General features: G+C 35.7%; 1 protein-coding gene across 1 annotated transcript in view; it reads left to right on the top strand.

The window, feature by feature from the left end:
* LOC123524445 (heparan sulfate glucosamine 3-O-sulfotransferase 1-like) overlaps positions 1–15,709 on the top strand; it is a 70,428-nt gene extending 54,719 nt beyond the window's left edge. Inside the window, exons 3-4 of the mRNA XM_045302650.2 lie at positions 11,758–12,871; positions 15,090–15,709. Of these exons, the coding sequence (XP_045158585.1) occupies positions 11,784–12,869 (1,086 nt within the window). The 5' untranslated portion in view covers positions 11,758–11,783 and the 3' untranslated portion in view covers positions 12,870–12,871; positions 15,090–15,709. The remainder of the gene's footprint in view (positions 1–11,757; positions 12,872–15,089) is intronic.
* The last annotated feature ends 730 nt before the right edge of the window (positions 15,710–16,439 follow it).

Below are 16,439 nucleotides of genomic sequence, written 5' to 3'. Positions count from 1 at the left end.
CTTTGATACTTGTAATGTAGCATCATCTAGTGGTTCTCTACCAAGTTTGTTCAAATTATCCTCCTAGGGTTAAATATTGCCCCGCCCCGGGGGTCACATGGTTCATATAGACTTATATAGGGAAAAGCTTTTAAAATGTTCTTGTCAGTAACTACAACATTCAAACTTGGACCACATGTATATTTTTGAGTGGCAAGATGAACCTTGACATGAGTTGACCTTGATTTTGACCTAGTGACCTACTTTCACATTTCTGTAGCTACAGCCTTCAAATTTGGACCACATGCATAATTTTGTGCACTGGAAAAAACTTTGACCTTTATTTTGACCTAGTGACCTACTTTCACATTTTTGAAGGTACAGGCATCAAATTTGGACCATATGCATAGTTTCGTGTTTCAAAATGAAATTTGACATTGATTTTGACCTAGTGACCTATTTTCACATTTCTCAAGCTAGAGCCTTCAAATTTGGACTACATGCATAGTTTTGTGTACCGAAAAAAACTTTGACCTTGACATTGACCTAGTGACCTACTTTCACATTTTTGAAGGTACAGGCTTCAAATTTGGACCACTTGCATAGTTTTGTATTCTGAAATAAAATTTGACCTTGATTTTGACCTAGTGACCTACTTTTACATTTCTCAAGCTACAGCCTTCAAATTTGGACCACTTGCATAGTTTTGTGTACTGAAATGACCTTTGACCTTTACATTGACCTAGTGACCTACTTTCACATTTATAAAGTACAGGCTTCAAATTTGGACCACATGCATAGTTTTGTATTCCGAAATAAAATATGACCTTGATTTTGACCTAGTGACCTACTTTTACATTTCTCAAGCTACAGCCTTCAAATTTGGACCACATGCATAGTTTTGTGTACTGAAACAAACTTTGACCTTTACATTGACCTAGTGACCTACTTTCACATTTTTGAAGGTACAGGCTTCAAATTTTGACCACATGCATAGTTTTGTATTCCGAAGTAAAATTTGACCTGGATTTTGACCTAGTGACCTACTTTTACATTTCTCAAACTACAGCCTTCAAATTTGGACCACTTGCATAGTTTTATGTACCGAAATGAACTTTGACCTTAAGATTGACCTAGTGACCTACTTTCACATTTCTGTAGCTACAGGCTTCAAATTTAGGACCACATGCATAGTTTTGTATACCGAAACAAACTTTGACCTTGACATTGACCTAGTGACCTACTTTTACATTTTTGAAGGTACAGGCTTCAAATTTGGACCACATGCATAGATTTGTGTTTCAAAATGAAATTTGACATTGATTTTGACCTAGTGACCTATTTTCACATATCTCAAGCTAGAGCCTTCAAATTTGGACTACATGCATAGTTTTGTGTACCGAAAAAAACTTTGACCTTGACATTGACCTAGTGACCTACTTTCACATTTTTGAAGGTACAGGCTTCAAATTTGGACCACTTGCATAGTTTTGTATTCTGAAATAAAATTTGACCTTGATTTTGACCTAGTGACCTACTTTTACATTTCTCAAGCTACAGCCTTCAAATTTGGACCACTTGCATAGTTTTGTTTACTGAAATGACCTTTGACCTTTACATTGACCTAGTGACCTACTTTCAAATTTATAAGGTACAGGCTTCAAATTTGGACCACATGCATAGTTTTGTATTCCGAAATAAAATTTGACCTTGATTTTGACCTAGTGACCTTCTTTTACATTTCTCAAGCTACAGCCTTCAAATTTGGACCACATGCATAGTTTTGTGTACTGAAACAAACTTTGACCTTTACATTGACCTAGTGACCTACTTTCACATTTTTGAAGGTACAGGCTTCAAATTTTGACCACATGCATAGTTTTGTATTCCGAAGTAAAATTTGACCTGGATTTTGACCTAGTGACCTACTTTTACATTTCTCAAACTACAGCCTTCAAATTTGGACCACTTGCATAGTTTTATGTACTGAAATGAACTTTGACCTTAAGATTGACCTAGTGACCTACTTTCACATTTCTGTAGCTACAGGCTTCAAATTTAGGACCACATGCATAGTTTTGTATACCGAAACAAACTTTGACCTTGACATTGACCTAGTGACCTACTTTCACATTTTTGAAGGTACAGGCTTCAAATTTGGACCACATGCATAGATTTGTGTTGTGTACGGAAATGAAATTTGACCTTGAGCTAGTCAATAAGTCTTGAAATTTGGAACACTCTAAAATGGCACATTGGTGGGCGCCAAGATCACTCTGTGATCTCTTGTAACCCTTAGCCTGCTAAATTTCTAAAATGGACTGGTCCATCATTCAGTTTGGGCAATACCATTTATTATTTGAAGGGGTGTTTGCTGCAAATTTACTGACTGAATAACGAACAGTGCAGACCATGATCAGACTGCACGGATGTGCAGGCTGATCTTGGTCTGCACTGGTCGCAAAGGCATAATCATCTGCTGCTAGCAGGCTAAGGGTTAATATTACTTGGCACAAATGTTCCCTATAATGAGACGACGTGTCGTGCGCAAAACCCAGACCCCTAGCTTAAAGGTCAAGGTCACAATTGGAGGTCAAATGTCAACAGGGCTTTTTTCCTGTCCGGTCCATAACTCTGCCATCCTTGAAGGGATTTTAATATTACTTGGCACAAATGTACCTCATAATAGGATGATGTGTCATGCACAACTTTCAGACCCCTAGCTCAAAGGTCAAGGTCACACTTGGCAGTCAAGTGTTAACATGGCATGAACAGGGTCTGTTTTGTGTCCGGTCCATAACTCTGTCATTCATTAAGGGATTTTAATATCACTTGGCACAAATGTTCCCCATGATGAGACGATGTGTCATGCAGAAATCCCGGACCCCTGGCTCAAATGTCAAGGTCACAATTTGAGGTCAAAGATCAACAGGGCTTTTTTCCTGTCCGGTCCATAACTCTGCCATCCATGAAGATATTTTAATATTACTTGGCACAAATGTTTCCCATGATGAGACGACGTGTCGTGCGCAAAACCCGGACACCTACCTTACATAACCGCTTAAAAGACGCATTTTTAGGAGTCATATTTCTGGGCCAAAGTGTGGGACCCGTCTTATAAGCGCGTTCTACACGAAAATTAAAAGAAAATCTTAAAAAATCTTCAAATTACAGCTCAGTACATCTTTATTTCTGTCACTGCAAACCACTACTTTCGTTTTTCGGCCACCATTTACATAGCTGTGATAAAATCTTTAACTGCACGTACCGTATTTCGGCCCGCTATAAAAATCGATACTAATTTATTTTACGATTCAAAAAAGTATTTTTTTTTTACAAATGTATTATTTTTCCTTTTAAAACACCATAATGTATTGGCTTTAAATTAACTTGTAAATTGTAATGGAACATAGAAATATTTCACAGCCCGCAAACAGAAGACAATTAAAAGTTAATTGGCGCCAATTACAGAGAACTGTTTTAGGGTGTTAAAACATACTCGTTATGAAATATTTGATGCTTCAGATCCGCAAATAAACAGCTTTGTGATTGACACTGATTGATGTCAAACTTCGGCATCTTCAAAGAATGGCGAACGGAAATTATTTTGCATAATTTTGGACTAATCTTCTTGCTAAATGACGGTCATGTAGAGATGGCTAGCTACTCGAAACTCGAACACGATTGGGTAATATATCGAAGTGGGCATACCTGTATTTGACTGGCAGATGTCAATCTATGATTGATTGACACGTGTCATATTTGAAAGCCCAGCAATAAAGTCGCCGATATTATTTCGGCCGATTTGTAGACGTAATTTCGCCGTTTCCTAGTATTTTTAACCAGGTTTTCGACGAAAACCTGAGTTATTAGATTGGGGTAGATGTCGGGCGGGCGGGCGGGCGGTGACGGCGGTGTTTCCGGTCAATAACTTTTGTTTCGGTAAAGATATTTGAATAAAACTTGGTTTGTATGTAGCTTATATCAAGACAAAGGCTGGGATTGATTTTGGGGTTTCTGGGGTCAAGGTCAAGGTCACTGTTACTTAAAATAGAAAAAGGGTTTCCGGTCAATAACTTTTGTTTCGGTAAAGATATTTGAATAAAACTTGGTATGTATGAAGCTTATATCAAGACAAAGGCTGGGATTGATTTTGGGGTTTCTGGGATCAAGGTCAAGGTCATTGTTACTAAAAATAGGGTTAGGGTTAGGTTAGGGTTAGCATATCTTCTACATGCATGGAGGGATTTTGATGAAAGTTGGCACAATTGTTCACCATCATGAGACGGAGTGTCATGCACAAGAACCAGGTCCCTAGGTCTAAGGTCAAGGTCACACTTAGAGGTCAAAGGATACAAGAATGAAAACTTTGTCCGGAGCATATCTTCTTCATGCATAGAGGGATTTTGATGTAACTTGGCACAATTATACACCATCATGAGACGAAGTTCCCTTCTTTAGAATTACTTCCCTTTGTTGTTACTATAAATAGCTTATATTGTAACTTTTTCATTACTAGACGTAGGGAAAAATCAAGACCACTATTCTGTAGTACAACATGCATGTTACATCCAATTTTGAGGTGTATTTTGACCAATCTCTACCTGGTAAGGATTTCTGTGTGGACTTGAAAAAAAATTTTTTGTATTTTTTTTTTTTTTTGTATTTTAAGATTAACTTCCCTTAGTTGTTACTATAAATAACTTATATTGTAACTTTTTTATAATTGACCGTAGGGAAAAACCAAGACCACTTTTCTGTGGTACAACATAGTTGTTACTTTCTAATTTTAGGCATATTTTAAGGTATCTCTACCTGGTAAGGATTTTTTTTATGGACTTAGAAAAACAAAAGAATTACAATGATTACTAAACAACCACAAAATTAAAATTACATCTGCAAATACAGGTGCTAGAGTAAAGAAATTTGCTGTGACGGGCGTATATTGTGACATTCTGGCACTCTTGTTTATTCTTATGAAAAGTGTTGAAAACCTGGTTTCGTGGCATTGCCGCGTTTCTTGTATTACGTATAAAATAGGATTTTAAAACATTCTGTTAAGTTTTACGTTTTATAAAACAGGTCTTGCAAACTCTTGAATAATCTTTTCTGACGTACTTTCACCGAATATACGTTATTTAAATGTAATTTATCATACATTAAAATACATTTTAAAATACTTTATTTTATTTCGTTGAGTAACATCGGCAAATATTGTCAAAATTTCGGCTGATTTGTACACGTAATTTCGCCGTTTCCTAGGAGCTAAAATGTATTTTATTACATACAAAAAAGGATTTATGTTTAATTAAACAAGACTGCAAAGTTTTGAATAATCTTGGTGAATAACGCCAATTTTTTCTAGACGTATTTTCGCCGTATCTTGGTTATTCATATGCATTTTATTATAAATAAAAATATTTAAAAAAATATTTATTTCATTTCATTGTGCAACATCTGCAAATATCGTCAAAATATCGGCTGTTTTGTAGACGTAAGTTCTCCGTTTCTAATTCATTTCAATGTGTTTATCACAGAAAAATAATTGTATATAAGCTGATTATATATTTTAAAATTTAATAAATGAAGTTTGCATTTTTTTTGCAAAAAAAATCGGCAATTTTACCATTTTATTTTTCCCAAAACACATCATGTTCGAAAAATAATGCATTTCTACAAATATTTATGTCTCCCCAAGGAGACATATTGTTTTTGCCCTGTCCATCCGTCCGTCCGTCCGTCCGTCCATCTGTCCTTCCGTCCGTCCGTCCGTACGTCACACTTCATTTCCGAGCAATAACTAGAGAACCACTTGACCCAGAATGTTGAAACTTCATAGGATGATTGATCATGAAGAGTAGATGACCCCTATTGATTTTGGGGTCACTCCATCAAAGGTCAAGGTCACAGGGGCCTGAACATGGAAAACCATTTCCGATCAATAACTAGAGAACCACTTGACCCAGAATGTTGAAACTTCATAGGATGATTGTACATGCAAAGTAGATGACCCCTATCGATTTTGGGGTCACTCCATTAAAGGTCAAGGTCACAGGGGCCTGAACATTGAAAACCATTTCCGGTCAGTAACTTGAGAACCACTTGACCCAGAATGTTGAAACTTAATAGGATGATTGCTCATGCAGAGTAGATGACCCTTAACAATTTTGGGGTCACTCTGTGAAAGGTCAAGGTCACAGGGGCCTGAACATTGAAAACCATTTCCGATCAATAACTAGAGAACCACTTGACCCAGAATGTTGAAACTTAATAGGATGGTTGAACATGCAGAGTAGATGACCCCTATTGATTTTGGGGTCAGTCTATTAAAGGTCAAGGTCACAGTGGCCTGTTCATGTAGGTCACAGTGGCCTGTTCATGTAAAATCATTTTTTGGAAATAACTTGAGAACCACTTGACCCAGAATGTTGAAACTTAATAGCATGATTGCTCATGCAGAGTAGATGACCCCTACTTATTTTGAGGTCACTTGGTCAAAGGTCAAGGTCACAGGAGCCTGAACAGTGACTTGAGAACCACTAGGCCAAGAGTGTTGAAATTTAGCGGGATGACTGGACATGCCAAGTAGATGATCCCTATTGCAGCCAACCATCAGTGTCTCTTTGACTTTCGCTCCTGACCCCTATTAACCTCTTGCCTATAGGACTTTGCATTGGGGGAGACATGCGCTTTTTTACAAAAGCATTTTCTAGTTGACATTGTTGATATCAAAAAATGACCGCATCTTATACGAGGGTTAGTGGAAAAGACCCCAGATTGCATGTCCAATGTTGGGATGCGTCTTATAAGCGAGTGCGTCTTATAAGCGGGAATGTACGGTAGCTCAAAGGTCAAGGTCACAATTGGAGGTCAAATGTCAATAGGTTTTTTTTTCCTGTCCGGTCCAGAACTCTGTCATCCATCAAGGGATTTTAATATTACTTGGCATAAATGTTCCCCATGATTAGACGATGTGTCATGCGCAGCACCCAGAACCTTAGCTTAAAGGTCAAGGTCACACTTGGAGATCAAAGGTCAATAGGACATTTTTCCTGTCCGGTGTATAACTTTGTCATGCAAAACAGGATTTGAATATTACTTGGCACAAAAGTTCACCACTATGAGACGGAGTGTCATGTGCAAGAACCTGGTCCCTAGGTTGAAGGTCAAGGTCACACATAGAAGCCAAAGTTCAGATACAAGAATGACTTTGTCTGGAACATTTTGATGTACTTGGCATAAATGTTCACTACCATGAGACGAATTGTTGTGCGCAAGAACCGCGTCCCTAGGTCTAAGGTCACACATAGAGGCAAAAGGTCAAATACAAGAATGACTGTTGGAGCATTTCTTCTTCATGCATGGAGGGATTTTGATGTAACTTGGCACAAATGTTCATCACCATGAGGCACCCTTGTTTTTAGAATTATGTCCCTTTGTTTTACTATAAATAGCTTATATTGTAACTTATTTATTACAGGCCGTAGGAAAAAATCGAGACCAGTTTTCTGTGGTACAACATGCATGTTACATCCAATTTTTAGGTGTATTTTGTATCTCTACCTGGTAAAGAGTTTTATGTGGACTTATCTAGAATTTTTTTTTTTTTTATGCCCCCGAAGGGAGGCATATAGTTTTTGAACCATCTGTCGGTCTGTCAGTCTGTCCGCAATTTTCGTGTCCGGTCCATATCTTTGACATCGATGGATGGATTTTCAAATAACTTGGCATGAATGTGAACCACAGTAAGACGACGTGTCGTGCGCAAGACCCAGGTCCGTAGCTCAAAGGTCAAGGTCACACTTAGACTTAAAAGGTCATTTTTCATGATAGTGCATTCGTGTCCGGTCCATATCTTTGTCATCCATGGATGGATTTTCAAATAACTTGGCATGAATGTGTACCACAGTAAGACAACGTGTTGCGCGCAAGACCCAGGTCCGTAGCTCAAAGGTCAAGGTCACACTTAGATGTTAAAGGTCATTTTTCATGATAGTGCATTCGTGTCCGGTCCATATCTTTGTCTTCCATGGATGGATTTTCAAATAACTTGGCATGAATGTGTACCACAGTAAGATGACGTGTCACGCGCAAGACCCAGGTCTGTAGCTCAAAGGTCAAGGTCACACTTAGACGTTAAAGGTCATATTTCATGATAGTGCATTGATGGGCGTGTCTGGTCCATATCTTTGTCATTCATGCATGGATTTTAAAATTATTGGGCATGAATGTGTACCACAGTAAGAAGACGTGTTGCGCGCAAAACCCAGGTCCGTAGGTCAAAGGTCCTAAACCTTAACATCAGCCAAAACTATTCATTCAAAGTGCCATTGGGGGCATGTGTCATCCTATGGAGACAGCTCTTGTTTTTACTCTTTTTTTTTATCAATAACTTATATGAGACCTTTTTGATAATTGTCAAAAAAACTGCTATATGAAAACAACTATAGGTTTTTATATATACAAATTTTAATCGAAGTGTTTTATTATAACATATTGTATATATAGTACAATATTGTTTATACATTATTGACAGATATCAGTTCATTATGTTATACTGCAGTAGAGAAAATTAGGTGCCTTCCAGTAGGGGACTTTGTATTGCATGGCAATACTTCATTCACTTGTTATTTGTAGTTTGCGATGATATATCGGTTTCAATGGGTTGAAATTCTAGAAAGTGTAGTCTTGTGCGCGACACATCGTCTCATGATGGTGAACATTTGTGCCAAGTTATTTCAGAATCCCTTAGTGCATAAAGAAGTTATGGCACGGACACGAAAAACAGACCCTGTTTTACATTTAAGTGTCACATTAAAGAGAAAAGGAAAAGAATAAGACAGGCATTAACTACATATTGCCGATGTTTGTATATAAACTTTGAGAGAGGTAGGTGTAATAGTATTCAAGTAATTGCACGACCAAATTTATGAGGACACAATTACAAACAGACCGAACAGACTGACCGCATGGTGACTCCTATATACCACCCTCCTTCAAACTTCGTTTGTGGGTTATAATTACAGGGTTCCCACGCTATCCGGGAAAACGGGAAAAGTCCGTGAATTTCAAAAATTGACTCCCAGCCGTGAAATTCCGGGGAATTTGGCGAGTGTACGGCAAAGGTACGGGAAAATACCGGGAATTATCCCATTTTGCTAAGGGAAGTAATTCATGATTCAAAATGGCGGACACGGATGTCATTTCAATTTCCTTTTTCAAAAATACCAATGTTTTTTGTAGTTGATCAACCTATATAGGTAGCTATGCTTGAATATTTAAACTAATTCTATGCTTTCGGTCAAATTTTCTGTCGATTTTTAAGAAGCCCTGTGAAATTCGATTTTTTTTTAGAATAATTGTGAAAATCTTGATTAGTGACACGATCAAACATCAACTTGACTGAAAATAGTTTAATTGCTAGAAGTGTATCAAAGATTATATAAATCATGTAGGTGGCACCAGCGGTGTAGTTATTATGAAGGAGTTGATTAAGTCTTCACAGCATGCTAGACAAGTAATTAATTCATAGTTTCCTTGAGAAACAAAAGCTTGCTTGAGGACAGTATAAGGAAACAAAATGAAATATTAAAAAAAAAATTAAGAAGAAAATTTGCAGAGCCTGTATTTATTAAGTAGAAACTTTTAAGCAGTATCGGGCCATCATTCATGGCCCTCTTGTTCTTATATTTTCACACTGAACCTAGAAAAATTGACGGGAATGTACAACCCTATTTGTCATACAGAGGTCCTTGAAAATGGCAACAAGGTCCTGGAAAAGTCCTTAAATTTCATAGAGGTGAAAGTGTGGGAACCCTGTAATTATGAAGAAATACTACAGGAACATAGGAAACGCCAATATTTTATAAATAAGTCAGTTGTAAACAGGCATACAGTCTTTTTTACGTAAGTCGCAAACACTCGTACAGTCAGGAAATCACACCGAATCTTCTTTCATTGATGGTTATAAACAAATTGGAGATTTTAGCAATAATTTTATTTTATTTTACCAAACTAGTATTAATTCTTTATCCATGAAATGGTGGAATTTACATGTAGATCATTCTTCAAGCAAGAAAATATGTACTTTTGACGCGGACAATGTACAATTTCTGGACAAAATCAGCGATCAATAGAGTTTTTTGCTATAATTTTACCTGTTATCAGACTAACACATTGTATACAAAAACAAATCAAATAAAATATAAATAGACGTACCATGAAAGCATATCAGTCACTTTAAAAAACATGTATTTTTCAACTTTTACCTGTCATGATAAAAAAAACATGTATTTCCTGGATCATTTTATTTATTCAAAAAGTTTGATAAAATAGACATGTCCATATTTTCATGATTTCAGTCCACAAAAATTTTACTAAAATATATGTTTGTATTTCAGCACTACTTGAAAATTGGCTGTTTAAATATGGACACCAGGCCTATGATTTTAGTATTTTCTTTAAAATGTTGAATTTGATACAAAATACTTGTATACTTTCAAAATTTGGAAAAATTCGCATCAATGTAGTTTAGAGATAGTACCTAATATTTTCAAATCATAGGTTTGAAGTTAAAAAGCTTTGAAATCAAGACAGATGTCCATATATTTCTCAAAAACAGAAATATAGACACTATTTTAACCAGAAGTGTGGAGTTATGAGCATTTAATATTTTCATGTTAACGAAAATTTTGTGATCAAGGAAATGTAACTCTTCTTGAACATGGAGAGCATAAACATCAAAGGGACATAATATAGTCAATATTTTCTAATTGGGTGCATTTGATTTAACATTCAACTTTGATCTGGATTGCTAAATAATGATCATGATACTGTGTGCTAAAATGTCAGAACATCTGGAACAGTCTATTAACAGCAAAACTATGCTTTAGCAGAATCTAAATAGTTAAGCTCTAACTGGGACTCGAACCCAGGACCTCTCACACCTAAAGCAGACACTCTACCACTTCCCTATAACAGCAGTAGCTAATAGATATGCAGTTAAATTGCTGGATTACACTGAACTGGAACAATAATCGGTGAACTCCGGATTATCGGCATATTCGCTTTGTTACCTAACGGCAATTTTTGTGTAAAGAAAAATATAATCTAATGCTGCCAACGTCATAATCGTACAAATCTGCCCAAATTTCTCTGACGTTTTATTTAGAGTATGAACTTACTAACTGGTAGTACCAGTGAAATATTGCTTACACAGAATCTTTTATATTTGCCCTTTTTGCAGCTGTCGAACGGCAAAGACGGTGAGTTTTGTCCAAATATAAGTAATTATTTTACCAGTTTTGACAGGATTTCAATTGATGGGAAATTACAGTTACAAACTAAATACCTTTCTGCAACACATGGAGTCATTAGCATTCACTGTCAATCAGTATTATGACTAAGATCGACTGTCATTCATTCATTTCAAAGTTTCATAGACAGAGTCCGTTGTTTATATTTTTATCGTAACCGGTGCACTTGTAAAAATCACTTTAGTTTGAAAAATCAAAGTATGCGAAGAGCTATAGTACGGTCTCTATGTAGTTTAATTCAATAAGATACACAGTTTTCTTCTTTTTTTTTGCACCTTTTAGTTTGAATGTGGATATTATACAAAGAATTGACTAATGTCAATCAATGTTGTGTATTACCATGCTGTTTTAAATTTACAATAGTGTAAAATGTGGGCATTTTAAAGTAATTCTCCAGATGTCCCCTAGCAAGTATTCAGAGGAAACATTTATTAGAAATAAATAACTCTTGTATTTTTTTCAGGTATTGTAACTTTTCTGGGATGGTGAATGATAAAAATTGTTATGTACGAACAAGTTCACACCATGGCTTCTCACATCAGATACTCACCTCTTCCAACAGATTCCTCTGACACATCTCATATAAAGAAAGGGAAGTTTGCTTTTCCAAAGATATCAAGATTGAAAGTAATTGGTGTGTTGTTTATTGTTTTGTTGTCTGTAGGCATGGTAGCAATATCATGTCTGCATAAGGGGCATTGTTTAAACAATGCAGTGTGTAATACAGTGATACAAAACAACCTGTCAGATTTTGGCCAGTTGAAATCAGAACATGTGAAATTTCATCATATGAAGAAACGACTACCTCAGTGTATTATCATTGGAGCCCGTAAAGCAGGAACGCGTGCGTTGTTGACATATCTAAATATACATCCAGATATAGTTGTGAAAGGTCCAGAAATGCATTTTTTTGATGATGATGACTTTTATCATCAGTCACTGGAGTCATACAGGAAACAGATGCCTTTCTCATACCGAGACCAAATCACAGTGGAGAAGACACCAGCATACTTCACTGAAGAAGAAGTGCCAGAAAGAATATATCGTATGAATAAAACAATCAAATTATTGTTACTGTTTAGAGATCCTGCAGAGCGAACCCTTTCTGATTATGTACAAATAGCAGAAGGGAAGAAATCCAAAAATAAGCCTGTTGCCTCATTTGAGGAACATGTTCTAGACTCGAAAGGTAACATAAATAGGAGTTATAAGGCTGTGAAAAGATCTATTTATCATAAACATCTATCTCACTGGCTCGAGTTCTTTTCTTTAGACCAGATATTCATCATAGAGAGTCAGGACCTTGTTGACAATCCAGCTGGAGTTATGTATGAAGTTGAAGAGTTTTTACAAGTTGAACACAAGATAAAGCCAAGCAATTTCTATTTCAACAAGACAAAGGGATTTTATTGCATAAAAACTGATGATGTACAAAAATGCTTAGCTGATAGCAAAGGAAGACAGCATCCTGATGTCGATACAACAGTTCAAAGGAAACTAAGGAGATTTTTTGCTCCACACAACAGGAAATTGTACAAAATGATAGGAACAAATTTTCACTGGCTTGAAGAATGAAGGTGATTAGTTATATTTTTCATTGTTCACCTAGAAAGTGCACTAGTATATTGTCCATAGGGCCAAAATTAAAAATATGTTTGTTTGCTGTCTCCCTACATACCCACTTAAAATGCTGCACCCCAGAAGTTTTTATTGGACAATGGTGGTCAAATTTTTTTTAAGGTGTGATATGAAAAGTGTCGCATATATTTCAAGTAAGCAAAATAATAAGTTAGAAAGTTTAAATTGTATTATTTAATTTCCTGCTTTTATACGACATATAAAGATTTATCTTATTTTTACAAAAGAAATATTCTATATTAAATAAATGATCATATATCTACTGGTAAAAGTATAATCCCCCACCAAAACAAAACAAAACAAAATTGCCTACCTACCTACCCAGCTTTAAAAGGTAGGGTTGGGAGACAGCAAACAAAGACTTTTTTAAATGTGGCCTAGTTTCCATTCTTGAGCAACTTGCAAGGTGGGAAATGGGCAAATTTAGTATTAACAAGGTTTGAAATTATTTGTATTTTGTTGTTATAAAAGTAATTCTAACAGCATTGTTTTAAACTAGTAAAGTGTAATCATATTTGACAAGGAACTTTAATGATAGGAAACTAGTGAAGTTATACTTTGTTTTAGTTCACTTGAGGTCTTGAAATTAGGTTATCTTTGGTTAAAAAGTAAACCACCAGGTCAAGTTATATAAAAAACTTTGTTAATATTCTAAAGGCCTCATTTCATACCTCAATCTTATAAAATTTGCCATTTTCAAATATAGGTCAAGATTGGAGTCGGGTCGTTAGGGTTCAAAACCTAGGTCACTTGATAAAATGTTAACATTCTAGTTAACATACCAACATTTTTTATCTGATTTATATGAATTTTGCTACGAATGTTTGACTTGATGAATTCTAGTTCAAGTTCAAAACTGGGTTTTCTGTAGCTAGGTCAGATTGACAGTTTGTAGGACAGGGTTATTGTGGCTCACAAGGCAACATTTTCCATCTGATGGAAATGAAACATGGCAGGATATTAAATTTTGTTATTTGGAAATAGAGGCCATGTTTGAAACTGGATCATCTGGTGTCAAATCTTGACTACATCTGTTTTTGGTCAAATTTTATAAAACCCTTTAGAACACCCTAGAAGTCACTTTTTCTACCTTATGTGCATGAAACCAGGTCAGGATGTGTGTCTTTACCATTCCTTGAAGATATGGCTGAAGGGTGAAGTGGGTATGATTATGGTTACTGACCATGTCTTTCCATGGAACAAAACTCCAAAACGAAGGGAATTAGTTAAGACTTTACACAATAACAAACGGCATTAAGAAGAAGTGCAGATGGAAGAACCATATCTTTGTCTTGCTTATTTGGAAAAATGGGACATATGTGATTGCACATGCGTCTGTCCGTCCGTCATTATTCATGTCTGGAATGTAACTTTATGACCATTAAAGGTATTGACTTTAAACTTGGCATGTAGGTAGATGGTGATGAGACGATGAGCAGAGTGCTTGAACTGGCTCTGTAAGTCAAAGGTCAAGGTTTCAAATTGAGCTAAAAGGTCAAAACTGTTCATCATATTTTGTTTCCGGAGCATAACTAAATAACCATGCATGGTATGGACTTAACCTTGTCTGTAGGTTTACGGTCAAGGCCACGAATTCAGCTCAACGGTCAAATCTGTCGTTCATATTTAGTGTCCGGAGCGTAATTTGTTAACCATTGAAGGTATTCACTTCAAACTTGGGATGTAGGTAGGTGGTGATGAGAAGGTGGGGTGGTAGGTCAAAGGACAAGGTCACAGCAAGGTAACATTTGCCCATCATATATTTATATTTCGAGCATAACTTTGATTGCTTTTGATACGGAGGTCACTAAATATGACTGGTTTACAAATGACCCATAATTATTGATTTCAGGTCAATATGTCAAATGTCCAGTGCACAGTGACCAATAATTTTTTATCCTTGTGCAGTTACTCAATGCATCAAGGGGGGCATTTCGTGTTGTACGAGCTCTTGTTTAATTTGATTAGATGGAAAGCTTGTACAGATATTCTTAATACTATTTTCAAGAGAACTTACAGAAAAACATCATTATGAAGCAAACCATGCACACATATGTACCATACCCAATATAGGAAGTTTTACTCTTTGAAATTTTATAAAATGCTGTTTATTGTCTGATAAGAATGAAATGCTTATTTAGAATTATCCTCTTGCAGTTTTCAAAGGATCTGGTCCAAACTGAAGGAAATGCATCACTATGGAGAAAACTTCATCTGGAATTTCATATACAGTGCAAGTTGATGAGTTATGACCTATTCAGTGATTACCATTCCTTTAAGGGAGTGACATCAATATGTTACCAGGTATACTGGTACAAAACCACTGGTCTGAATTTATTGACTTTATTTCATCAATATTGCTTTTGGCCATTTGTGTTCTGTTGTTAAACAGTTTGTCTTTGAGTTACATTGACTTTTTGCAAGCTGAATTATTTTATTGAAATCTTTATTATTAAATATCTTTTTTTTTTTAAAAATATGTCTCACCAATAAGGTTGTGATTTTACTTTAGTTTTCCGTTTACAATTTCTGACAAGAGAACCAGTATTGTATTACCTCAGAAAACTAAAATTGTTCTTAGATTGAGAACTTCAATAAGATTTAGAAGAGATATTATAGACAATTGTTCTTGAATTTAAAACCAATGCAGTTCATATCATGAACTTCAAGTAAAGGCACACCCAAGATGATAAAAGTATGTATTTACAATGCATTGTTCTACTGATCATTTAGGGGAAAAGTTGCATTAGGAAGATATATATATATATATAAATATAGATTTATTATTTATAATTTTCGTGAATTAACACATCTATCATTCCTACAATAATTTAGCTTTGCATAAAAAATGTTGATGATTTCTTGACAAATAATCATGTTTATTACAAACTGCTCAAAAGACAAATTTTCCTAAATGATTAGCACACACATACTAGCTCATATTTTATACCTCCAATCATGGGCAAAATATTGACTTAATTTGTTCCATACATTATTTGGATGTGGTACCAGTGCTTTGAGAATTCTGTACTTTAATGTATTCAGGTTTTTTTTCAGTCATTTTATATGTTTTATTAGTCTTCTACCGGTGAAACACCAGAGAGGACTATAGGAATGCCCTCCGTCCATCAGCAAATCTGGATCCTGCAATTACTCAAAAAATATTCAAGCTAGGTTCATTAAACTTGGTATGTAAATAGAGGGCAATATGTAGATAATGCATGTACATGACTTATGCTTGTAGATCAAAGGTCAAGGCCCCTATTGAAAGTCAAATAAAAATTGTTTCTACTCCATAACTTTTATATGCATTAATGGATTATCTTAATGCTACACATATATTCCCAATGATGAGACAATCTGTCAACGCATTATCTATGCTTGTCGCATCAAGGTCAAGTAAACATTTGTTTCTGCTCCATTACTTTTAATTGCATTGAAGGATTTTTGCTCACCTGTCACATAGTGACAAGGTGAGCTTTTGTGATCGCCCTTCATCTGTCGTCT

This window comes from Mercenaria mercenaria, chromosome 3 (genome assembly GCF_021730395.1).
Source record: "Mercenaria mercenaria strain notata chromosome 3, MADL_Memer_1, whole genome shotgun sequence".
NCBI classification, from domain to species: Eukaryota; Metazoa; Mollusca; class Bivalvia; order Venerida; family Veneridae; genus Mercenaria; species Mercenaria mercenaria.
Note: the sequence above shows the minus strand (reverse complement) of the source record. Positions and strands in the feature narration are given on the sequence as shown.